The sequence below is a fragment of the Heterodontus francisci genome, chromosome 3 (assembly GCF_036365525.1).
Source record: "Heterodontus francisci isolate sHetFra1 chromosome 3, sHetFra1.hap1, whole genome shotgun sequence".
NCBI lineage: Eukaryota > Metazoa > Chordata > Chondrichthyes > Heterodontiformes > Heterodontidae > Heterodontus > Heterodontus francisci.
The window spans coordinates 159,496,550-159,522,513 of NC_090373.1; the positions used below are offsets into that span (position 1 = coordinate 159,496,550).

Genomic DNA, 25,964 nt, shown 5'->3' on the forward strand with positions numbered 1-25,964 from the left:
CCAGGAAACTCTCCTGCTCCCTGATGCTCTGCAGTGACTCCAGACGTGTCCTGAAGTTCCCACATGCCGCAGGAATTGCAAGCAGCAGGTCTCAGCTGCCCATCCCTGATCTAAAAGAAAATCTCTATTCCTTGTTTTAGAATCTAGTTAGTAGCTTGATTAAACTATTAATTTTAATTAATGCCTCTAGACCTGCTTTGTGCGAATACAAATTCATTTAATGTTATACTTATCCCGATTGAAATTTTTAATTTCCCAGCTCAAAGTTTGTATGACTGCCCTAGTTTAGAAAGAAGTGAAATACTCACTAACTAATCAGTTATCTACTTTCCTGTGATGTCGCACTTTGATCTTTTTTTTCCGAACGCAGTAGGTTCGCTCTGATTACCCCAACCTCTTTTATCCCTGCCATCAGTCTCTCTTTCTGTGCTCTTGCTCTCTGCCGCTGCTTTTTTAACCCTGATGCCAGTCTCTCTCTCTGTGCTCTCTCTCTCTAATGCTGCTCCTTTATCCCTGCTACCAGCCTCTCTTTCTGTGCTCTCGCTCTCTGCCACTGCTCCTTTATCTCTGCTCTCCGTTCTCTCTCTCTGTGCTCTTGCTCTCTTCCACTGCCCTTTTATCCCTGCTGCCGGTCTCGCTGTGCTCTTGCTCTTTAATCTCCCCACTGGTCTCACTGTCCATAGTAAAGCCTGGCTCAGGTATAAAATTAAAACCTGACCCGGGCCAGACCCGACCAGAGCCAACCCAAACCTTACCAGGGCCCGAGTCCTTTAATATTTTTCGTGCCCAACCCGACATGAATATCGTTCATCCGTTCCGGCAGCAGGCTATTCCTGCTGATGGAGTTGTGGGGAATCATGGGTGAGCCTGATCCCGTGACGTCCCGGAAGCAGCACTGTCCACCCCGACCCGACCCGAGCCCGAATGCTGGACTCAGAATATAGACCCGACCCGAACCTGACACATGTCGTCGGGTCTCGTTGGGTTCGGGTAGGGTAGCCAGGCTTTAGTCCATAGGAGACAGGCAGTAGAGTTTCTGCACTGACGTCTCCAGCAGATGGAGGCTGGACATGGGAGTCTTGGAATAGCTGACTTTGGAGGTGATGAAGACACGAAGGAGAGTTCCAACAGTAGGCAGAGTGAGGGGGAGAATGTTACAGATGTGAAACAATGTGGTCTTTTTGACAGAGACAGAGCTTAAGTTTGAAAAAGCTACTGTGATTGCAAACGGTCTGGTACAGCCTGGGACAGGGGCTGATGGAATCCAAGGCAATGCTATGAAATTTAAGGCAGTTGTTGAAGACAATCATTTTGGGGTTATGTTTAAGTGGAGGAAATTGTGACAGAACATAGGAAAAGTGTTCCACTCTTGGCCACTCTAACCTTGAATACAAAAATTCAATTTCAATGAGTTATTCATTTATTTACAGGAAGCTGATAACTAACAACATTAAATACACACCTAATCCTCCACGTGCATTTATTTTTTTTTTATTTAAACTTGGTAACAAATACATTAAATGATTGTCAGTTCTCTCAAAATCACAGTAAAAAGCTACACAAACATATTTTACACCAAAAGAATGAAGAGAATTAGACACAGATGCCACTGCCATTAATTACTATATTAGCAGTGATACCATTGATAATGATTGTTAAAGAGGCAGATACCAGTGTTGTTCACGAGTAAATAGGCAATGATACCATTCCCATTAACTGCAAATAGAGACAACGATACCATTGGCATTCCTTATTACATGGGTAATAATACTATTGTCACTGATTGCAATGGAGTCAGTGACATCATTGGCATTACTATAAAGGCAGTCATACCATTGTTACTGACCACTTTAAATGCAGTGATATTGTCATTCATTAACACTGAGGCAGTGATATCATTGCATGCATTCATATAGAGACAGAAACATCACCATATAAAAGGCTGGTTAACAAAATTGAGGCCCATGGAATAGGAGGGTCAGCATCCAACTGGATTTAAAAAAATTGGCTTAAGGACAAAAAACAGTGAGTCATAGTAAATGGTTGTTTTTCAGAGTGGAGGATGGTTGACAGTGGGGTTCCCCAAGTGTCAGTGCTGGGACCACTGCTTTTTTTATATATATATATATAAATGACTTGGATCTTGGAATACAGAGTAGAATTTCAAAATTTGCCATTGACACCAAACTTGGAAAAGTAACAAACAGTGAGGATGATATGAACTGCCTGCAACAGGACAGAGAGGCTAGCAGAAAGGACAGACAAGTGGCAAATGGAATTTAATACTGACAAGTGTAAGGTGGTGCATTTTGCAGAAGGAATAGGGAGAGGCAATATATACTTAATGGCACGGAGGTGCATGTGCATCGATCTTTGAAGGTGGCAGGACATATTGAAAGAGTGGTTAGTAAAATATATGGGATCTTGGGCTTCATAAGTAGAGGCATTGAGTACAAAAGCAGGGAAGTTATGCTGAGTACTGCATCCAGTTCTGGTCACCACACTTTAGGAAGGATTTGAGGGTCCTTTAGAGGGTGCAGAGGAGACTTACCAGAATGGTTCCAGGGATGGAGGATTTTAGTTACAAGGTTAAGTTGGAAAAGTTGGGATTGTTTTCCTTAGAGCAAAGGAGATTGAGGGGAGATTTGATATAAGTGTACAAGGCTATGATAAGTTAAACAAGGAAAACCTGTTCCCATTAACTAATGGTACAAGGACTAGGGGACACAGATTGAAGGTTTTGGGCAAGAGATGCAGGGGGAATATGAGGAAGAACTTTTTTTACACAACAGGTGGTAATGACCTGGAACTTGCTGCCCAAAAGGGTGGTGGAAGTGGAGACAATCAATGATTTCAAAAAGAAATTGGATGAGTAAGTGAAGGAAATAAACTTGCAGGGCTACAGGTATCAAGAGGGGGAAATGCACTGAGTGGATTGCTCAATGGACAGCCGGGATAGACTCGATGGGTTGAATTGCCTCCTTCTGTGCCGTAAATGACTCTGTTGCCATTCTACCATCATTCCTGTTCACACTATATAGATGGAGGTCATGTACAATGACAGGAGGTAATGGAGAGTAGATCAGATGTGGAATAACAGAAGAGGAAAAGAGAGGTACAGTGGATTTAATGCTATGGTGTTGAAGGTTGATTTGAAAATGTTAGAGGTTTCTCCTCCAGAGAGATGAATGGTAAACACGAGAAAATGGCATTATTCAAGTTTACAATTTATAATCTGATTCTATAACAATAAAGTTAATCAACAATTATATACAACCTAAGGTCCCATAGGCTGAGTACACTGAATTGTTAAAATAAGGCGACTGTTTCAGTTACAGGTATTTTCCCATTGCTTCCCGTTTCTAACTGCACAGATGAACAGTGATACATTAATAGACAAATTCTTTTAAAACAAATTATCAGAAAAATACTACACAGTGTGGTTACTTTTGTCAGGTTCAAGTTTAGAGGCAAGATATTGATTGGAAAATAATGAAAGTAAAAGTTTTCTTCTTCAGATACTATTTCTGTTAGGCATTCCCAGCAATTGATTTCCATGTAAAATGTAATAATATCCTTAAACATTCTCACTTCATAAAATTTCCAAAAATATTTGGACATCTTCTGTTTTTCATAAATTATGGAGTAAAGCAAAGAAACCAATATCCATTCAATCATGCTAATCTTAACATTGCAAAGGCATGCACTGCTTTCAATGAAAGGCAATGGGTAATAAGTGTATGCTGGAATTAGCACACAAGAACTGGAGGCAGGCCATACAGCAAAGCAATCGGTAAAATAAAGTTATCTAACACTAGCACTAACAATAATCCAAGACTGAAATCCAAAAATCTTTAAAATATGAGCCTTGGGGAGTGCAGAAGGCCTTATCAAGCAGAGGATAGACTGAAAGATCGATCGGCCCAACCTCCCTTTGGTCTTGTCCACTTCACCTTCCAAGGTGTTGTTAACTTGTTAGGGTCAAGCTACAAATTACCTTTGTAAACTCAAACCATTCATTTTAACACATGTGAGCACACATAAAGTAGTGGTTCATTTTCAAATGACTCCTCACTGCTAATGGCAGTGCAACTATATAGTTGACAACTAGTGCCTCCACCACAAACTCTGGTTAAACCACAGTACTCTTGAAATGGCTGCCAGAAACTCACTCAAAACAAGTAAAATTTTGTTGAATACTTAATAAGTGGTGGTAAGGTGTATGCAGCATGAATTGGACAGGTGACTCAGTTGGAGAGAAAAGTGTATGAATTTATGCTGGCTTTGACAGGTTACACTGTTCGGGTCTTTCTGAAGGCTGGTCCATGCTGCCACCAGTCCAACAAAGGCAGAGCACACTTGACCACTCGGGAATAAATAAACTCTAAAGGGTCATTTTATGACTGCGCTGCTGGCAGGAAGCTTCAACTACTGACAGCAAATGGGATGGGAGTGTGGCCTGCGCTCCTGGTTTTCCGCTAGGCGAGGATTCCCACCAGCACTGCAAAGTCGGGAATACCCCTCCTTTTACCAGATTCACCTACCATTAGTGTTGTGGCTGTAACCATGATTCTCAGCTGGAATGATGAATGAAATTTCTGACAAGACCTGGTTATAGCGCCAATATTTCATTGCATTTTACAAACCTGCTGACTTTTTTTTTGTAAAAGGACAGGGATATTTGAAACTAAAATGGCCCAAATTGGGACAGACGTTTGCACATGAACCCAAAATGGCTAACTATAAATTCAGCTCAAAGCTCAGCTCCAGATTTGCAATATTTGCAGCCTATTATTCAGTTCACTATTTCTCTGGCAATTCCCATCAGATTTAAATATCACACTTTAGTAACTGATTTCCAAATATTCCCACAACCAGACAGTAGTAGAGCTTGATTGATATGGATATTGGTATCATTTGTGCAGCACCAGAAAACAGGAAGAGAAATAAAATCAATTGGGCAAATCCTTGCACCTTCATTACTCTCCCCCTCCCAAATTGGGTTACTTGACGAAATAAAGCAATGGTGTTCCTGCTAACCAACAAAGCAAAGTGGCAGCTTCTATAGCTATTGGCAACATGTTCCAATAGAGTGACATTATATATTGGCACAGAGTTATAGATATTGAGTGAACAATTTCTCTGTTATCAGCTAGTGATTAAATTAGTCAACAAACTTGTAGAAACTACATCACAACTGTTAATACTTCAGTGTGGATAGCATCATGCATTTCGGGCTTGAGCAATGCAATGGCAGCTGCTGCTTGAAACAAGAGGCCCTAAAATGGAATAAAGCCACCTCCTTCAAGAGGCTGTGTATGTGTGTGTATATGCGTATATATTTGTATGTTTGTTTGGTATTGTTGTAACACAGATGTTGGTCTGTTTATTAGAGTGCAATTGGTGACGGCCACTGGAAGAGGACTAGAGGAAGTTGGAGACATCTCAAAATAAAGGCAGCAGCTCGAGACAAAGTGCTGTGTGTGTTGGTTTTAAAATAATACAATACTTTAGACACTTGTGCTTGGTTCATGTGCCGTGTGAATCTTTCAATAGGATTACTGCCCTGTAATCACTGCCAGGCAATCTCCAATTTTTAAATGTAGTGCAACAGCAGATGAGGCTGACTGCATTTTGCAACTGTCTGGAATAACATTGAATTATTTGTAAAGTAAATTTAATGCCACAAACTGTTGGAGCTCAGGCAGGTAACTAAACAAAGACAAAAGAAGAAAATAATAATAAGGGAAACAAAACTGGGTGGAATCAGGGATGTATAACAGGGCAGAATAATGTGTACAAATGTCACAGGATAATGCACATACCACAGGATGATATGTGGATATGTCACAAGATAATGTACACATATATCACAGAATAATGTACACATCACCAGGCAATATACACATTACAGGATAACATACACATATATCACAGGGTACTGTACACACTTCACAGGGTAAATGTACATATATATCACAGATAGTTTACAAAACACAAGATAAGGACAATTATATCACAGGATCATAATACACAAGACTCACCCCTCATTTACTCCAGACTGTAAATGACCAGGAAAACCACAGACATCGACATTGATCTGTTAAGCACTGCAGCCCTGCATCTTAACACTTGTTAGAGAAATACACTGCTCTGGCAGCTGCTTGGTCTGCATACACTACAGGCAAAGAATTGGTGTTACAACAAGGGCATGCCCCAAATAAAACTTACACAGTGTGGAAATCACACCCATAGCATTAAAGATTGAAAGGAACTATATGTAGCAATTAAATCAAGTAAAACTAGAGTTATTAAATGCCCCAATCCCATCTGCACATCATGGGCTAATTTTAACTTTCGGTGATATTGTAAGCAGGGTAATTATTGGATCAGCTACCTGTTATACAGCTTTCCCATTGATGGAAATAACAATCAGGCGAGGCATATAATGAATGGGTGGCTGATCTAATATTGCCTGTGAACACTATCAGCAAAAGATACAATGACCCCATTTATGTCTTAAAATCAGTTTCAGTCACTCTTTTATAAAAGAAATGTGTTGAGCTGATTTCCCTCTCTCACTATCCCAGCATGCATTTAATTAGCACCACTATAACCTAGATTACTTATTCAAGAAATAAGACACAGGCTGGGAATTTCCAATTGGCCACCCTAACTCTGGCAGAGATCCTGGGTAGCCTCCCCTACCCCCCAAACGGAGCTTCTGCCAATCTTACAGCTGCAGATCAGGAGAACCTCCGAGGAAATTTTCAGCAGTGATTTGTAAAGATGACCCAAAATGGATTTGCTTTCACAAGACACAGAGTGAGTATTCAGTGATAATTCAAGGGGAGGAAAAGTCTTGTTTTTTTAATTGAAATGATGCTAGTAACCTATAGGTAGCTGCTCAGTGGGTGTTACCCTCTTTAGAGTGAATGAACCATGTCAGGACCGAGGCAGCTACTCCCGGCAGTTATATCACTGCCCCACCGCCACCACCTCAGCACAGTCAGGGCTAGGCAATAAATGTGGCTTTGCCAACAATGCCCACCGCCAAAGAATGCATTTCTAAAAGCTGCAGGAAGGCAGGAGACCAAATAAAGGCAAATCTCTGTTAAGGTTAAAATTTAAATTAAAAAAAATAATGAATATTTATATTATATATTTGTTCATATTGAATGCTTACATCTGTGGCTTGTGTTTATAATAGATGATTATGAGCGACATGCTTATTAGATAATTTCTGCCATTGAATTGACCTGCTGCTTGTTCATTATGTCCCATCTGTATGGTGAGTGTTAATAATTCACAACTGATACTTTGGACATTAACCTCCACCATCAGTGTCCAGTACCATAGATCCCACATGTTCTGCAGAATCCACAAGCCAGTTATTATATAAACAAATATACAAGAACTGTATTTAACCAGAGTAAACTGAGAAATTCAGAAACTTGGAAAATCATTATTCAACTCTGTTCTTGAGTATGAGTCTAAGCCACTCATGATGAATTGTAGCCACAGAAAATTAAAAAAACAATACTGCACTACTTTTACAATATTTCATTAAGAATCATTGGCAGGCATTTCTGCTTTGCTTGCGTCACATGTAGACACATACAGTACAAGTTAATATAGATCTTCCATTAGAGCTGCTGCTGTTCAATTTGTAACCTTAATTACTTTCCAGACCTAGTCAGTAATGCCACAGCTATATTGTGTTGGCAATACTAATCAGGTTCACAACAAAACTCAATGGACTATTCTTTTAAAATAAAAGAAATATTTTCTACATTTACAAAATCTGCACTGTCTCTTGCCCAAAGCTGGCAGGAATGGTTGGAGCTGGCAGAGAGAGTGGAAAACCGGGTGGGGGAAATGGGAGGTTGGGAGGGGGAAAATAGGGAGACAAAAAGCTGTCAATAGTGAGGAGAGGAATGGGTGTGCTGGTGGCCCAGGAGTATTTGCAGGATCTGTAAAACACTCCTACTCCTGTCTACTTACCGTGGCCTTTTCAGGGTATTCTGTTGCTTCCACTTCCAGGGTTGGTGCCGTGTAGGCATCTTGCAAATTTAAGGTAAAATCACATCTCCAGCAACTATGAAATAACTAGGCACTGTAATATTCTGATAACCATTGACTTATAGATGAGTCTGAGGGTTAAAGTAACAGGAGTTTATTTGCACAGTCTTGCGTCTAAGGCTTCCACTACAACTCTTTCATGAGGTTCTGTACAGATTACATTACTTCACTTCCTGCGATTATGCTCACAGTCTATTTACATATTCTGCCCAATAACAACCCTATATTACATTAAACTACTTCTCCCCCCAAGTCTCTGACTTCTCTTTTCAGATTGATAATTGCTGTGGCATTTTCACAAGTTGACCATAACGCAGTCTTCTTTCTTTCGAAGGGGTTTGAGATTTTGAGTCTTTTAGTTTCTCCTTCTGACATTGCAGTGCTTGAGTAGACCTATTGGATCACTCACATTCTCCTTTCAGATTGTTCTCTGGGTTACTTGAGGATTGCAGCATTACTAGTTCATCAAACGTTTGAGAAGATTGGTCCTTCTTGTATTTGCTGCTACTTTGGTATCATCACCAATGACCTTCTGTTTCTTCTTATCTATTGGTCAGTTTGGACAATGTCTGATCGTGGATGTGGTGATTGTTCTATCACTTCTCCATGCTGATTTTGGTCTCTAATCCAAACTGATTCCCCAGGTTGGATATCTGCCAAGTTTCTTCCTCTGTGATGTTTGTCAAAATTTTCTGACTGATTCGACCACTCTCTATCCTCTCTTTCCCTCACTTTCTCCAAGTCTTCTGCACTTACTTGTGGCTTGAGTGTACTTGTGAGTGTAGGAAGTTGGGTCTTCAAACTGCTTCCCATTAACAACTCACATGGTGCTAAACCATTCTGAACAGGTGTCAATCGATAATTAAAAGTGCTAGTTGCAGACCTTTGTTCTTTTTTCACTACATCTTAAAAGTCCTTAAACCTCTCTCTGTTTCACGATTATCCTGAGGGTACCTTGGCTGTTAACTCCCTGAAGCACTCATTTGCAAATTGCGGCCCATTGTCAGATTTTACAATGTCTGGAATTCCATGTGTAGCAAAACTTTCTCTCAAGGATGTGATTATGGCTTCTGAACTTTGACCTTGTAGTTGTTTAATTTCAATCCACCTTGAATAAAAATCAACAACTATTAGGAACATTTTACTCTTTTGTTCAAAAAGATACATTCCTAGACACTCCCAAGGTATGGATGGGCAAGAAGAAGATATGAACGGTTCTTTCATCTCCTGTCAATTGATAGCACATGTGATACATTTCGATATCACCCCTTCAATTTTCTTACCATATACCAGGCCACCATACTGAATATATTGCCCTGACTCTATACTTTGTAATTCCCAAATATCTTTGGTGTAATCTCTCCAAGATATCTAGACTCAATACTCTAGGGATAACTAATCTCTCATCGTAGATCAATAATCATCAACAATGCTTAGATGGCCCCTCTGTTCGTAATATTGTCCTAAAACAGGCTTATGAGGTATATACTCCAGCCAACCATTCAAACAATATTCCCTGATTTTCACACATACTTCATCTGTTTTCTGTGCATTCCTGATCTCACTCAATTTCTGAGCTGTAGCAGGTAAAGTTGTTGTCGTCGTCAAAGCAAAAGCTTCTACTTCTTCAAGAAGAAAAAATCTCCTTTTTCTGGTCCTGCTGTTGGAATATGTGATAAAGCGTCTGCTGTGATCTGCTGTTTTCCTGGAACGTATTCAGTTTTCACATCAAATCTCATCAATCTTAACCTAAACCTCTGTACTCTTGGAGGTAATTTCGCATGCTCCTTTGAGTTTAACAGAGTAACCAATGGTTTACAATCTATTTTGATTTCGAATTAAAGTCCTAGGATGTAATGTGAAAATTTTTCACTTGCCCAAGTTGCTAACAAAGCTTCCTTGTCTATGACTGCATATCTTCCATGTTTCTGGAGTTGAAATAAGTCTGCTCCCAATCCTGTTGATGATGCATCTACGGCTATAATGCTGAATAGTTCTGGGTCATAATGTGCTAACGCTTCTGATGATACGAGCATTTTCTTGATTTTCTCAAAGGATTCTTATTGGGTTTCTTTCCAACACCAAACATTATCGTTTTTCAACAACTGCCGTAATGGCTCACTGATCATGTCTAAATTGGGTAGAAATATTCCTACTTGATTCACCATTCCCATAAACCTCTGAAGCTCTAACATTTTTAGGGTCTGGGAAGTCCTTTATCGCCTTTGTCTTTTGTGGATCTGCTTTGATATCAGACCCATCTATTATATGTCCAAGAAATCTTACCATTGGCTGTGAAAAAACACATTTCTTGTTCAATGCGAGACCGGTTTCTAATCTTCGTAGTACTGTTCTCATTCTTGTATTCCTTTTGATTGGCCCCATGAATTAAGATGCCGTCCATATGGCAAATGATCCCATCTAATCCTTCCAGGATCATCGACATCATCCTTTGAAAGATCTCCGGTGCTGACGTAATTTCGAATGGCAACCTGTTAAAACAGAATCTTCCGAATGGTGTTATGAATGTTGATAAGAGCTTAGATTCTTCATCCAATGGTAATTGCCAAAATCAGCTGTCAGCGTCCAATTTGGTAAAAATTGAGCTCTTCCCTAGCTTTGCCAAACTCTCATCTACTGATAACATTGGATGTATTTCTCTTTCCACTGCCTTATTCAGTTGAGTGAGGTCAACACAAATTCAAATGGACCCATCAGGTTTCTTCATTGGAACCAAACTTGATCACCATCCTGTAGGTTTTGTTACAGGTGAAATGACTCCTTGTTTTTCCATTAATTCAATCTCCTTTTTAACTTTCTCGAGGAGTGGATGTGGAACTTTCCTCGGTGTGAACACACTGACTCTGCTTCCTTTCTCACAGTGATGTGGTATGCCGTTTTTAACTTCACCAATCCTCTGAATACTTTTGGAAATTCAGCTCGACAATCTCTGGGCTGCCCTTTTTTACATTCGAGCTCTTCTACTCTAGATATTAAGTGTAGGTCTATACAAGCCTTTCTGCTTAGGAGTGAATAACGTTGATTTTTAATCACATATAAAGTCTCAGGAATTTATTTTTGCCAGTAACTTAAATGATATTTTTAACTCCCCAATTACCTTCAACTCAATGCCTCCAGGCCCATAGAACTTTTACCTGTTGGTTTAAGACTTTTCTTTTTCAGCCATGGTTCTGTGTCTGATAAAACTCAAACTGCTGCTCCAGTATCCAGTTTAAAGTTGATCTCATTTCCTTCTACAAGAATTTCTGCTGTCCATCAATTCTCACTGGTTCCAAAGATCTCTCCTAAAAAGGGTATTTTCACACTTTGGACATCCCCTGGTTCGTTAATGTTTTTGCTCTCTTGGGATTTTTCCTTATTTCTCTGCAGCACTAGTTTTTTACTGCAACACACTGACTGGAATGGTCTCTTCCTCCACTTCTCTGGCTGGGCAGTTTTCTCGCTGATGCCTCTCGCAGCTACACCGACTGCAATTAGTTGCTGCTGCCTCTGGATGCTTTCCCCACCTTTCTGGCCTTTTGCCGCCATTTATCTCTTTTGTTTTTCTAATGAATTCAATTGAATCTGATACCCTCAAACCACAGGTTGGTTAAACTTCCTAACCTCTGCTTGTCTGCTCAATTAAATGCCTTTCGATAATGTTAAATCATCGCTCTACTGTAGCTGATCTGAAAGGGCGTCGTCTAATACCCTGACTACGATCCTGTCGCTAATCATCTCATCTCGTAAACTGTCATATTTTGAATCCTCCATAATTTTATATAAATCATTAATAAACAAATCGATACGCTCCCCTTTCTGCTGGGTACGCTTATTCAATTTCCATGGTAACATTTTTTCTTACTTTAAAGTAAGTCTCAAGTGCCTTGGTAATTTCTTTGTATGTAGCCCTCTTTTCGTCTATGTCTTGGGTGATGAGGATGCAGTCTGCTCGCTCCCCCGTAGCATACAGTAATGTACTGACCTCTTCTTCTGCCTTCCGTGCTAGACCCGATGCAGAATGGTACCTTTCAAACTTCCGGTTTCGGCCACGCCTCGGCTTGGTTCAATCCAGCTAACACTCTCGAAGTTTTCTGGAAGAGGCAAAGACTTTTCTATTTTTTGCTTTCCTCTTCGACTTTCCATTGTTATAACCACTTTTCCGCTGCCGCCATGTAACATTCTGGTAACTATTGACTTGGCACAGAATATAGATATGTGCCTGAGGGTTAAAGTAACAAGAGTTTATTTACACAGTCTTGCATCTAAGGCTTCCACTACAACTCTTCCAGGAGGTGCTGTACAGATTACATTACATCACTTCCTGTGATGATGCTCACAGTCTATTTACATATTTTGCCCAGTAACAACGCTATATTACATTATAATACATGCACCACTTTCAGAGTTTAATTGGACCCATCATCATCTTGTTGCCAAAACCCAGGGGAGAGGGAAGAGGGAGCGGGAGGGGGGAGGAGAGGGGGAGGAGAGGGGGTGGAGGGGGAAGGGGAGGAGAGGGGGAGGAGGGGGGGAGGAGAGGGAGGAGGGGGGAGGGGAGGAGGGGAAGAAGGGAGGCGGGGGAGGGAGGAGGGAGAGGGAGCCGGGGGAGGGAGAGGGAACCGGAGGAGGGAGAGGGAACACTGCAGCTTCCACCCATCCGCCATTTTAATCTTTCGTCCGAAACATTCTCACCAGAGAGCTGAGTTAAAAGTGGAAAACGTTTTACCAGCCAGGACTAACAGCCCTCACCACGATAAGCACAAAATTCACCAAGCAGAAAGTATTTAGTGGTCTAACCTTTTGTGTGATAGCTTTATAAAGCCATTTGTTATACACAGCATTTCACCAAGTTCTCAATAACTGATGCTACAACTGTGACCACAAACAACCTAAACCAGGAGCAACACTGCTCAAACACATTTCCCCTGCTTCTTACCAGTGACACGTAAACAAACCCAGTTTTCCCTACTTTGGGAAACAGTACATTTCACAGAACTTGTACCCAATGCTTGTGACTAGCAGCCTCTGAAATATTGCATCAACTTGAGTACTATACCAAGCAGTTCCCTTCATATCGCCAAGTTTTCCATCAATATTCCTGTCAATATCAGACTGGGAGAAGGCTGCCATTAACTCTGCCTGGGTCACTGTTGTCCTAGGCTACAGTGTGCCCACCCACCCACCCACCAACACCTCATCTCTCCCCACAACTGGTACCTTCCCCTGGACCTACCTGTCTGCCAACCTGGAGCTTACTATGTGCTTGTTTGGGCCATTGTCATTGTAACGAGGCCCTGCCCTCTAATGCCTTGGGCCTTCCTGCTGCCCACTCGTTCCATACCTGGAGTTATAATCTTCCCCCAGCGAGTCAGTTTGCTCAACAAAGCACATGAACTAGCAGCTAGCCGCTAAATGAAAGGTTATTTTCAACTAAGACAATATTTGATCATGTGATGCTTTGTCAGCCGGAAGCTAATGCGAGTACAACACTGGAGTAACACAAAAGGAAATCAGGGTATTTGCAGACAACCAAACTGAGCTTGTCCTATTGTAGACCCCAGCCCTTTAGCTCAGCCTATCGGTGGATTGCCCTGGGATATCATCAGCTCCGTACCATGGACCAGCGTAAGTTTATAAAATTCATTGATTGAGTTCTTAGAACAGCAGCAGTTTAAAATTATGCGTTGTATTGAAATCCGTGGTGTAAAATACCCTACCCGTGCCTATCGAATGAATGTAAAGTGCTTTTTGCGTAACCTTTCTGATGAATGCTATCTGTAAATGATTCTTTGCTACCGTTACTTCCCCACTTTATTTTTATAGCTCCTTCATGAAATGTGATAGTTTATAACTAAATGTTGTGCACCACACACACAAAGTGCATCACTGTTTAGAAGCTGAAGGACTGATGTTGCTTATTGGCAGGTTTTTTTTATCCACCCCCCCCCCCCCCCACCCCGTTAGGATCTGTTTCTAGAACACAGTCCTTCCAAAACCTCTGGCAGCCACAACACATCCTTGTCAGCCACAGGGAAACTTGTGTATTGCTGCAGAATGTCTGAGCACAACTTTCAACTTCAGATGGGGCTGTAAAATGGGCAGTAGCGGATCACCTGCCTGTTATACGCCCATCCATTTTGATTGCAATGGGAAGAAAATCAGATGGGTTTATAATAGGCGCCTGTTTTACACCCCTCTGAAGTGTAACTTATCTATTGCAAAATTACAAACTAGGTCAGCTCCTTTTGCCAACTTTAATCACATTTCGTGCCTATTTGATGCTACAAATTATAGAACAGCCACTGACTATTTGACACCAGTCCAGGCATATAACCTGACTAATTACAGCCAGTTCCCATACATACCTGACAGTCCCCAGTATACACTGACCAACTGAACCCAGTCCCCAGTATACACTGACCAACTGAACTCAGTCCCCAGTATACACTGACCAACTGAACCCAGTCCCCAGTATAAACTGACCAACTGAACCCAGTCCCCAGTATACACTGACCAACTGAACTCAGTCCCCAGTATACACTGACCAACTGAACCCAGTCCCCAGTATAAACTGACCAACTGAACCCAGTCCCCAGTATACACTGACCAACTGAACTCAGTCCCCAGTATAAACTGACCAACTAAACCCAGTCCCCAGTATAAACTGACCAACTGAACCCAGTCCCCAGTATAAACTGACCAACTGAACCCAGTCCCCAGTATACACTGACCAACTGAACCCAGTCCCCAGTATAAACTGACCAACTGAACCCAGTCCCCAGTATACACTGACCAACTGAACCCAGTCCCCAGTATAAACTGACCAACTGAACCCAGTCCCCAGTATAAACTGACCAACTGAACCCAGTCCCCAGTAGACACTGACCAACTGAACCCAGTCCCCAGTATAAACTGACCAACTGAACCCAGTCCCCAGTATACACTGACCAACTAAACCCAGTCCCCAGTATAAACTGACCAACTGAACCCAGTCCCCAGTATAAACTGACCAACTGAACCCAGTCCCCAGTATACACTGACCAACTGAACCCAGTCCCCAGTATAAACTGACCAACTAAACCCAGTCCCCAGTATACACTGACCAACTGAACCCAGTCCCTAGTATAAACTGACCAACTGAACCCAGTCCCCAGTATACACTGACCAACTGAACCCAGTCCCTAGTATAAACTGACCAACTGAACCCAGTCCCCAGTATACACTGACCAACTAAACCCAGTCCCCAGTATAAACTGACCAACTGAACCCAGTCCCCAGTATACACTGACCAACTGAACCCAGTCCCCAGTATACACTGACCAACTGAACCCAGTCCCCAGTATAAACTGACCAACTAAACCCAGTCCCCAGTCTACACTGACCAACTGAACCCAGTCCCCAGTGTACACTGGCTGGTTAAACCCACAGCCCAATGTACTCTGGCTGGTTAAACCCACAGCCCAATGTACACTGGCTGGTGGCAAGTTTTTTTGTGTATTCTGGTTCAGTTTTGAGTTCTCTTTTGCCCATTACTGTTTATTTTTTAAACCAGCCTGACTGGTATCAGGATTTCCACTGAATGTTAAGAGATATTGAGAGGATTACTCAAAAAAAAAATCCACAAACCAGTATCTACATCAGTTTCAATTCAAGCCTGTCACTGTATAAAAATGCAAGTATGGTGTTTTATGAAGCTCTTTGCTCGAACTTGTTCCCAGCTACCTAGAATTCAACCCAGAACAGCTCAAGTTCTTCCGTTCAACAAATGTATACCTGTATCTGCACATCATGTACTATATGCACAAGGTACATCAGAGTGTCAAAGATACGCTTTCTGGAAACTTACAACACTTAATCACATACAGAGTTTCATGGAGTCCGTTAAGTGAAATGCTAACCTTTCCGTAGCAGAGAAGATTTATACACTTATTTACACAGTTCAATATAACTTCTTAAAGGCAAAGCCATTCACCTTAAAAGTAAAATTAGATTATGCTTGTACTGTACATGTTACTGAAAGGTAATTGTTTAACTCAGTCTGGCATTTGTACAATAATGCTACACACCCATTTACTCAAATTCTACCTCTAGATAATTCAGTTCACACCGAGGAGACAGGGTCAGACAAAAGGTCTACATGGATCATACCTCAGGTATTTTCACTCGATTCCTGGGTGTGAAAATCACAATGCATGCACTGCTGACATTTGTTAGGGTTTTGTGTGCACAGATGGAAACAACAAATGAAATCACCCACAAACCAGCCCTTGTGTGTGGTATTGCTGCAAGGCGTCAAGTTACTTCGAGCTCCTCTTCACCATACGTATCAGAAGATTACTGAACAACTGCAGTAGGGGGAAGTGTTTCGGAGTGCTGGTGCACCTTCACAGAAAGAAAATAAAAACAAAACAAAAAAAAAATGACTTGTCATCCGTTCGTCCTGCTCCCGTTTACCCCTCGGCTTAGTATTTGCTCTGTTTCAGTTTATCAATGTGGTAGCAGAGCTTCAGGGCTGGGCCCAGCTTCAGTCCCATGTACTTCATTATCATGTCACTCTTCAGCAAGATCAAAGCATTGCCATCAATCTCCTGAAAAAACGGGGAGTGGAAGAGAAGCACGTCAACTAATGAAAAGGTGGCTTACTTTCACCAAATGTGACTAATAAACCGCTGAAGTAAAAACAGGAGATGTTTAGGAGTACAAGGCAGGTCCTTCAACATGTGTGATAAGAAGCTAATGTTTCAGGTGTAGACTTTAATGAAAAGTGAATTCCCATGATGGGTCCAACCCGAAACATTGATCTATCGTTTCATTTCTCAGAATCTAAAAGATCTACTGTATATTTGTTTTATTTAGAATTCCAGCATTTGCATTTTTTTTTCCTTCCCTTTTTTTTGTGCATATTTTCAGTGCCCCATACAGGTTGCTGTGACCATAACTCAAGCACCAAACATTGAGTGTAGATCAGTTAGCACAGTACTGCTATTCAGTCTGCTGGCAAGAGGCACAAGGTGGTAGGCTGGCAATGGAATAGCTTTATGTTGGCCCCAGTCTAATACCAGAAGCTGGCACAGTGCCCTGTTGTTCATTGTGTGCCATTGCCACCACTTACCTACACGGCAGAAGCCCTTGGGCCAAGTCTAATGGTGCGCTCACATGTAAGCCTCAAGCTGACATCTTGCATTGAACACATATGTGCATGAGTACACACAGTGGTGTTCACAACAAGGAGAGGAGCACATTGTTTTAATGGTTTAACCATTAAAGCAGAGTCAATGTAAAGTGCTGACTTTCTAACTGCATGCTAAATATAACAGCAGCATAAATATAGCTAATTTTATGAACCAGGCTAACTTCAACTAAACATGACTAATCACTAACAGCACAAGTACAACAGTAATCATTCGTATTGCTGTGCATCCAATAAATGATTTTATCATATATCCTTAAAAGGCCATTGCCACCTCATTAGTTGTTATGCAAGCCAAGTGGCGTCTAAGATGGGCCAAATGGCCTTCCTGATCTGTGCCTACCTTGTGAAAAATTAAACAGCAGTGTTAGAGTAACACACTCAAATGTTCAAACCCACTACTGTAAAGAAGTCTGCAAGCATATAAATTAAATTAGTTGGCCTTATTTTATGCCTGATCAGAAAGGCAATCTAAGCTTGATGTATAGTTAAAGAAGCAAAGCCAAACACTTTTTTTATTCATGCATGGGTTGTGGGTGTTGCTGGCTAGGCCAGCATTTATTGCCCATCCCTAATTGCTGTTGAAAAGATGGTGGTGAGTCAACTTTTTGAATACAACTGTGTGGCATGCTAGGGCATTTCAGAGAGCAGTTAAGTCAACCACATTGCAGTGGGTCCGGCATCACATATGGGCCACACCAGGTAAGGACGGCAGATTTCCTTCCCTAAAGGATATTAGTAAACCAGATGAATTTTTAAGACAATCCGGTAGTTTCATAGTCACCATTACTGATAGTCACTTTTTATTCCAGATTTATTTAATTAATTGAATTTAAATTCCCCAGCTACCATGCTGGGATTTGAACTCATGTCTCTGGATCATTAGTTCAGGCCTCTGGATTACTAGAAAAGCAAAATACTGCTGATGCTGGAAATCTGAAATATAAACAGAAAATGCTAGAAATACTCAGCAGGTCTGGTAGCATCTGTGGCGAGAGAAACAGAGTGTGAGGATTACTGGTTCAGTAATATAACTACAAACTACCGTACCCTTATTTATGTTTCTGTATATTATGTTTACAGCCACTTACGTGCTTTCTGAAAAGCTCAGCATGAGGACCCAAAGCCTGAGGGTCAGATTCTCTGACAAACCGCATTACATCTTCCACGCTCCACGTAGATGGATGCCTACTCGATGACCGTAGGGAGTCCTGAGAAAGCACGTGTCGTTCAGGGCCTGAGGCAGGACTAGATGCTAAAAGGATGCAGGAAAGGAATTTTAAAAGACCGCAAAATTCTTTATCCGTTCAGCAAATGATTTTATTTTACTAAAAATTAAAACAAAATAATTAAAAGCATGGTATCACCAACATATACAATTTACAGGAATTCTTGGCCCATTCTATATTTTGTTGATGGCATTTTGAATATTTCTACTATCTGCTGTTAAAGCCATGCTCTTCCGTATGAAGACTTGCCAGTGTTATCTGTCACTGTAAGCTTCTGCTGTGGATAAACCCTCACTATCTTTGTAACAAAGTAACCATGTATAGGTAGAAGATTTATAATCTAGATATGTGTATGTGATGGATATTGTTCAAATTGGTATGTATTTCTTATTCAGTTCTTCTATATCTATGCTTAGGAGCAACTCAGTCCTGTAAATTACTTTCCTGTATTACAGACTCCCCCATACAGTCTCTTTTGTCTGTCTCTTCCCCTCCTCCTTGCAAGCCCCAATTTAGTAATAAACAGAAATGTTTTCCTCTCTCTCCTTGTGAGCAGACATTCTAGGATATAAAAAAGTAAACAGCAAGACAGGTTTACCAAAGTTGTCTGAAATGCAGATTCTGGTTTCCTCTGTAATCTTACATCACAACAACAAGCTGACCTGTCCTTCCACCCCCACACGCTGGCAACCGAAACCAAACTGGAACACTGAGGCCTTGTTCTCGACAGCACCTATGAAAACCTCAAGAAAATACTTACTTCCTGCTCTCTGCAGCAATCAGAATCAAACAAGGCTACCCTACAGTGTGGACATGATCACAGATCTAAAAACATATTGCTTTTTAAAATTATTTAACCAAACATGCAGCCAAGGCTGTTTTTCTTCGAATTCTTATCATGAGCTGTGAAGGGATTTGTGTGCAGCGGTACTTACTTAAAAGCCTGTGAATTTGGCCGGATGGATGTGGGAGGGGAATCACAGTTTGGAATTCTGACTCACTTTTCCAGGAACATTCAAGGTTGCAATGGGGCAATATGGTGGAGCACCATCCTACTGATGGTGGTGGAGGGGGGTGGGGGGTGGAAGTGGGGGGGGTGGGTGTGGGTGGTGGGGTGGGGTGGGGGCGGAACTGGTGATGGGGAACTTGGGTTCTATCTTTCATGTCAGCTAGTTCCAAATCTTGGGAGGCCTGTGGCTTTATGGGGAAATCTAATTGAGAAAGAGAGTCGATGATGGGGCACTGCCACATGACAGCTCACAACTAGCTCAGTGTGGTAATAGGAAGAGAAAATGCTGGATGCAGTCAGCAGGACAAGGATGTAAGGTGGAATCCAGGTGGAAAGAATCGGAGTCAGAGACACTTGCTGAGAAAAGAGATGTGAGTGTGCCAACGAGTATAGCAGAGCCATGGGAGCAAGTCAAGGCAGGTGTGAATCATGGAAACAAGAATGGTCTGGGAGGAATTTTGCAGGTAGAAGCGCTGGCACCTCTATTCAATGTTTTATATGGGACATTACTTCAACATAAAGGTATTTACTCCCCTCAAATCAAACTTCCAGAAATCCCAGTAGCAAATGCACCAAGGCTCCTTCCGACCCCACAACCTCTACCACCTAGAAGGACAAGGGCAGCAGTTTCATGGGAACACCACCATCCACAAGTTCCCCTCCAAGCCACACACTATCCTGACTTGGAACTATATCACCGTTCCTTCACTGTCGCTGAGTCAAACTCCTGGAACTCCGTTCCTAACATCACAGTGGATGTACCTATCCCACATGGACTGCAGCAGTTCAAGAAGGCAGCTCACCACCACCTTCTCAAGGGCAATTAGGGATGGGTAATAAATGCGATGCCCACATCCCATGAATGAATAAAAAACATTGCTTCCAGAACCACAAGGTTATGCACAATATTTGGGGATAAAATTATGAAGGGCCTAGATAGAGTGGATAGGAAGGACGCATTTCCATTAGCAGAGAGGTCAATAACCAGAGGGCATAGGTTTTAAGTAATTGGCAGAAAGGTTAGAGAGGAGTTGAGGAGAAATGTTTTCACCCAGAGGGTTCTGGAACTCACTGCCTGAAAGGGTGGTAGAGGCTTTAGCCTCATCGCATTTAAACAATACTTGGATATGCACTTGAGGTGCTGTAACCTACAAGGCTATGGACCAAAAGCTGGAAGGTGGGATTAGGCTGGATAGCTCTTTTTCAACCGACATGTACGACAGGTCGAATGGCCTCCTTCTGTGCTGTAAATTTTCTACCTTTCTAAGGTTTCACACCACAAAGCTTCAGAGGCTGTAAACCATGTTGGACCAAGTAGTTCCACTTCAGCGGTAAGATAATCTGATAATCTGTTTGAATGATGTTAGTTGAGGGATAAATATTGGTCAGGACACTGGAAAGAACTTCCCTGCTCTTCTTTGAAATAGGGCCATTGGATCTAAGAGGGCAGACAGCACCTCAGTTTAACATCTCCTCTGAAAGACAGTATCTCCATCGGTGCTGCACACCCTCTGTACTGCACTGAACTTTCAGCCTAGATTTTGTACTCTTGTCTGTGAGCAACTTAAACCCACAGCCTTCGCACTCAGAGGTGAAAGTGTTACCAATGATCCACAGCTGATATCTAATGTACATTTCACACTGTATCCTGGAGCTCCTTGGTATTTTTAACATTCCTGGATAAGGAATTGTTCAAACCTCTCTGGTGTACTATATGCAGTATGCTCATCCAATCGTACAAAGAACATCATTACTCTTGAATGGTGCAGAGGCAGCCTTACAGATGATTTCAAGTATCAGAATGGAAGTTATGAGGGGAGGTTAAGGAAGTTGTGCTTGTCTTCTTTGTAAAAGATGTGATTTTGAGATGACCTAAGTGAAGATTTCAAGATTATGACAAAGCTGAGAAGGGAGCAGCACAATGGCACTGTGTCTTGTCGCCACAGGTTCAACCCGGCAGCTCGAGATACCTTCCAGTGTCCAGTTACAGGGCGTATCAGCCACAGCTTTGGAGCAGATTGTATGTGTGAGTTGCCCTTACCCATCACATGGTGTCAGGGCAGGCAGGCAGAAAAAAAACAGGAAAAAAAGGGTAAAGCATTACATGAGAGGAGAAACGATTGAAAAGCTGCTCAGGAAAGCACACCCAATGGATTTTCTATTTCATAGAATCACAGAAAGTACAACATGGAAAGAGGCCATTCAGCCCATTACACCTATGCTACTACTAATTGGATTTAGTGATTTCACACTGCTAACAACAAAAGTTAAATATATATCCGTAAAAGGCAGTGGCTAGTGTGAAATGTACCTGCATTACTGCTTCCTTTTGCTTCGTAAAAGCCTCCTCCTCCACCCGGGCTGGATGAGAGTCGCCGCAAGCTTGCTGAAGGAGGCCCACTGGTAGACTGGTAGGAAGAGCGATAGTTGTAGGAGGTGGTCCCTGCATTCCTGTATTCTCCAGAGTTACGCCTTGATGGACTAGGAGGGGTCATCGAGTGGCCAGGAGAATCCATCGAATCCACACCATATCTGTTTTCTATAGCTCCAATGAGGTCATCCTCTGGTATCACAGTTTCTGCAGTGGAAATCATTATATAAAGGTATATGTTCACTTTTTAATTAGTTGTGAGATTGCAACAGGACATAACCTTTATCATATACTTATCCATTTCCCTTTTATTCTGCTTTCATGCTGTTTTCGATAGAGCACTCTATGTCTGAAAAGCCCACCATGTAAAAAATATCTGCTATTTTATCCTTTCGATTTTTGATGATGATCTTAAATGTGCATCTGTTCTCTCGTTGCTCAATCATTGTCTTGGAGAAATAAACAGTTTTTCTCAAGTTGCCTTGTCAAAACCACTGATAATTTTGTTTGAACACCTCCATTAAATCTCTGCTCAACATGCTTTATTGTAATGAACAACTCCAGTCTCACCTCATAACTAAAGCCTCTTGTCCCTGATGCCGTTATCTGCATTCTCTCCACAGCTTTGACATCCTTCCCAAATGTGCCCAAAAGAGGATACATTATTCCAACTGCAGCATAATCAATGAATTATACAATATATCCATCCATTAATCTTGTAGATGGTGGACAGGCATTGGGGAGTCAGGAGGTGAGTTACTCACTGCAGAATTCCCAGCCTCTGTCCTGTTCTTGTAGCCACAGCATTTATGTGGCTGGTCCAGTTCAGTTTCTGGTCAATGGTAACCCCCAGGATGTTGATAGTGGGGGATTCAGCAATGGTAATGCCATTGAACATCAAGGGGAGATGATTAGATTCACTCTTGTTTGAGATGGTCATTGCCTGGCACTTGTGTGGCACGAATGTTACTTCTCACTTATCAGCCCAAGCCTGGATATTGTCCAGTTCTTGCTGCATATGGACATGGGCTGCTTCAGTATCTGAGGAGTTTCGAATGGTGCTGAACATTGTGCAATCATCAGCGAACATCCCCACTTCTGACCTTATGATGGAGGGAAGGTCATTGATGAAGCAGCTGAAGGTGGTTGGACCTAGGACACTACCCTGAGGAACTCCTGCAGTGATGTCCTGGGACTGAGATGATTGACCTCAAATATCACAACCACCTTCTTTTGTGCCAGGTACGACCCCAACCAGTGGAGAGGTTTCCACCTGATTCCCATTGACTTCAGTTTTGCTAGGGCTCCTTGATGCCATACTCGGTCAAATGCTGCCTTGATGTCACGGGCTGTCACTCTCACCTCACCTCTGAAGTTCAGCTCTTTTGTCCATATTTGGACCAAGGCTGTAATGAGGGTCTGGAGCTGAGTAGCCCTGGCGGAACCCAAACTGAGCGTCACTGGGCAGGATTTTGCTGAGCAAGTGCCGCTTGATAGCTCTGTTGATGACACCTTCCATCACTTTGCTGATGATCGAGAGTAGACTGATGTGGTGGTAATTGGTTGGGTTGGATTTGTTCTGCTTTTTGTGTACAGGACATACCTGGGCAATTTTCCACATTGCTGGGTAGATGTCAATGTTGTAGCTGCACTGGAACAGCCTGGCTAGGGGCGCAGCTAGTTCTGGAGCACAAGTCTTGGCTTCTGAGATTAGCACATTAAACTCCGCAAAGCTCCTGGATCAACAATTAAACTCTGACTGACCTGAACCTACGTTTATTTAACAAATATTAGACTTTGTGGCCTTAAAGCACTGAGTTCGACATTAGTAAATCAGCTGAGCACTTGCTACTGCAAATAAGGTTTGTAACATAAAGAAAACATAAACATAAAAAAATTACAATACTTACAAGAAAATTATTAAAATTACTTATATAATAACATTTTCTGTGATAGAAATACCTCTAATAATGTAAGAGAACTGGGCTAATGTAAGAATCTTGAGCCACTGTAAGCTGAGGACTAAGGTTTGTGGGGTGGGAAGGGTTGGCTGGTGTTTGTGCAATTGGGCAGTGTGTCTGTGAGGTGGGTGTGTGGGTGTTGAGGGGGTGTGGGGAGGGTGTTGGGTGGTGTGTGTGGGAGATGCACAGTGTGGGTGGAATTTTATGGGCCCCGGAAGATGGAATAGGAGGTGGGATGCCTATAAAATCGCGATGTAAGGCGGGGAGCAGAGTACCTGTCGTCTTTCTGTCGCCCTGCGATTAAATTGGGGGTGGGAAAGGCCAAAGATGGCCTCCCTGCCCAGAACTCAATGGAGGCCCTTAAGTGGTCAATTAATAGCCACTTAAGGGCCTCTTCCCAGTGCCACTAGAATTACACCAGTGGTGGGGGGTCTTTACTGTGTGGGGAGGTCGCCCAATAAAACAAGGGGAGGCCTCCTCTGTGGCCAATCTGTGGCCCACAGAGGGCCCCTGGCAGAAAAGGCCACCCCTCCGTGAACGCTCCCCCGTCCTCAACAACCGCCCTCCCCGCTTGTTGATGGGGCCTGCAGGACTGGCCCCAGCGACCCCGCCACACTTATCATGGCTCCGGGGCTCCGGCGATGATCCTGGTGCCGGGCCTCTTGTAGTGCCGGTAGTGGTGCTGCCAATGCTGCTGAGCTGCCGGCTCTCTGGCTGGCAACTCTGTGAGGCAGCTTCTCTGTCCTTAAAGGGACAGGAACCCTGGAACCAGGCAGTTCAGTGTCCAAGCGCTGTTAAATAGAGCGTGGGAGGCTCCTAAGGGCCGAAGTGGGGTTTCCTTGCCTTTTGGGCTTGGCGTTGAGACCCCCGCTGGCTCCATAAAGTCCAGCCCACACTGTGCATCCCCCACAGACACTGTGCACCTTTCCCACACACACATACCCCAACCTTGCACACACTGCCCAACACCCCCCAATACAAAGCTGAATTTAGCGGGGCCGGCAGGGCTTGGGGGAGGTGAGATCAAGGGCAGGGGAGGTGTTCACGGAGGGGCAGCCTTTGCCGCCGGGGGCCCTCCATGGACCACAGGTTGCCCATGGAGGAGGCACACACCCCAAGTCCACTGGGAGGCCATCTTGAGTTATTGGCTGACCTCTCCACGTGGTGAAGACCCCTCCTGCCACTGGTAAAAATTTGTTTCTGGGGGGTGGGGGCGCGGGTAGGCCGTCTTTGGCCTTTCCCTCCCCAGACTAAATTCCATGGCGCAGGAAGGCGACGGGCACTACCCCACCCCCCCCACCCCCACCCAATATCTCTTGCAATTTTATGGGTCCTCCCGCCTCTGTTCCTGTCCCTAGGAGGCCTTCAGAATTCAGCCCTGTGTAAGTGTGAGGTGCGACAGTGTGGGTGAGTGTGTGAGAGTGTGTGTGTGCGCGCGCACACTGTAATGTGTTCTTCATGTTGTCTGATGCAACATAAATAAAATGTGTGCTGTCCAGTTGGTTGACTATCTCAAGCAGGTTTATTACACCTAAACTAATACATACAGTACAGAGCAAACTATTTACAGAACCTTCGTCTAGGTGTTGCAGTTGCAGAGTGATTCTGGCTTTGAGTCACATGACTGTCCTGGTACTTAGCTCATTAGCATACTAAGATCTTATAGGGACATCACTCAAAGGCAATCATAGAACATGCACACACACATGAGGAGGGAGGTGGGGGGCCATTACCAGTATACGTGGGGTTGGGAATGGGTTGTGTGGTTGGATGTGGGGCTGTGGTGATTATGCATACGTGTGGGGATGTGCATGCGTGTGAGGGGAGTTGTGGGTGTATGGGTGCGGGTGGATATGGATACGTGTGGCGGTGCGGGTGAGTGGGGAGGGGGGTAGAGGTGTGGGGCTGTATGCATGTTTTTTTCCTCATTTTCATGAGTACAGTGTTCACAGATCGGCAAAAAAAGCAATCTCATCCTCAAAAAAATTAAAAGTTAAAAACAGGGAAACTGAAACAAAGGCAGTAAATCAGCAAATTTGCAAGTCAAAGCCTTAAACATTTCCAAATACCATCAGTAATGTCCAATAAGCTGTGCCAAGAGAAATAAAGATGACAAGAG

The 25,964-nt window shown here is 42.8% G+C and overlaps 1 protein-coding gene across 3 annotated transcripts in view; it reads right to left on the minus strand.

Moving 5' to 3' along the window:
* scml4 (Scm polycomb group protein like 4) overlaps positions 1 to 25,964 on the minus strand; it is a 154,781-nt gene that overhangs the window by 18,092 nt on the left and 110,725 nt on the right. Inside the window, exons 6-9 of one of the 3 annotated variants that reach the window (XR_010972737.1) lie at positions 21,825 to 22,091; positions 18,367 to 18,530; positions 16,234 to 16,673; positions 1,471 to 9,190 (exon numbers count right to left, since the gene is read on the minus strand). Coding sequence is in view for 1 of the 3 variants with exons in the window: in XM_068027159.1 (XP_067883260.1) it covers positions 16,548 to 16,673; positions 18,367 to 18,530; positions 21,825 to 22,091 (557 nt within the window). In the remaining 2 variants the exon portion in view is untranslated. Of the gene's footprint in view, positions 1 to 1,470; positions 9,191 to 14,046; positions 16,674 to 18,366; positions 18,531 to 21,824; positions 22,092 to 25,964 lie in introns of those variants that run through there. The other 2 variants (XR_010972738.1, XM_068027159.1) reach the window with 2 other exon arrangements.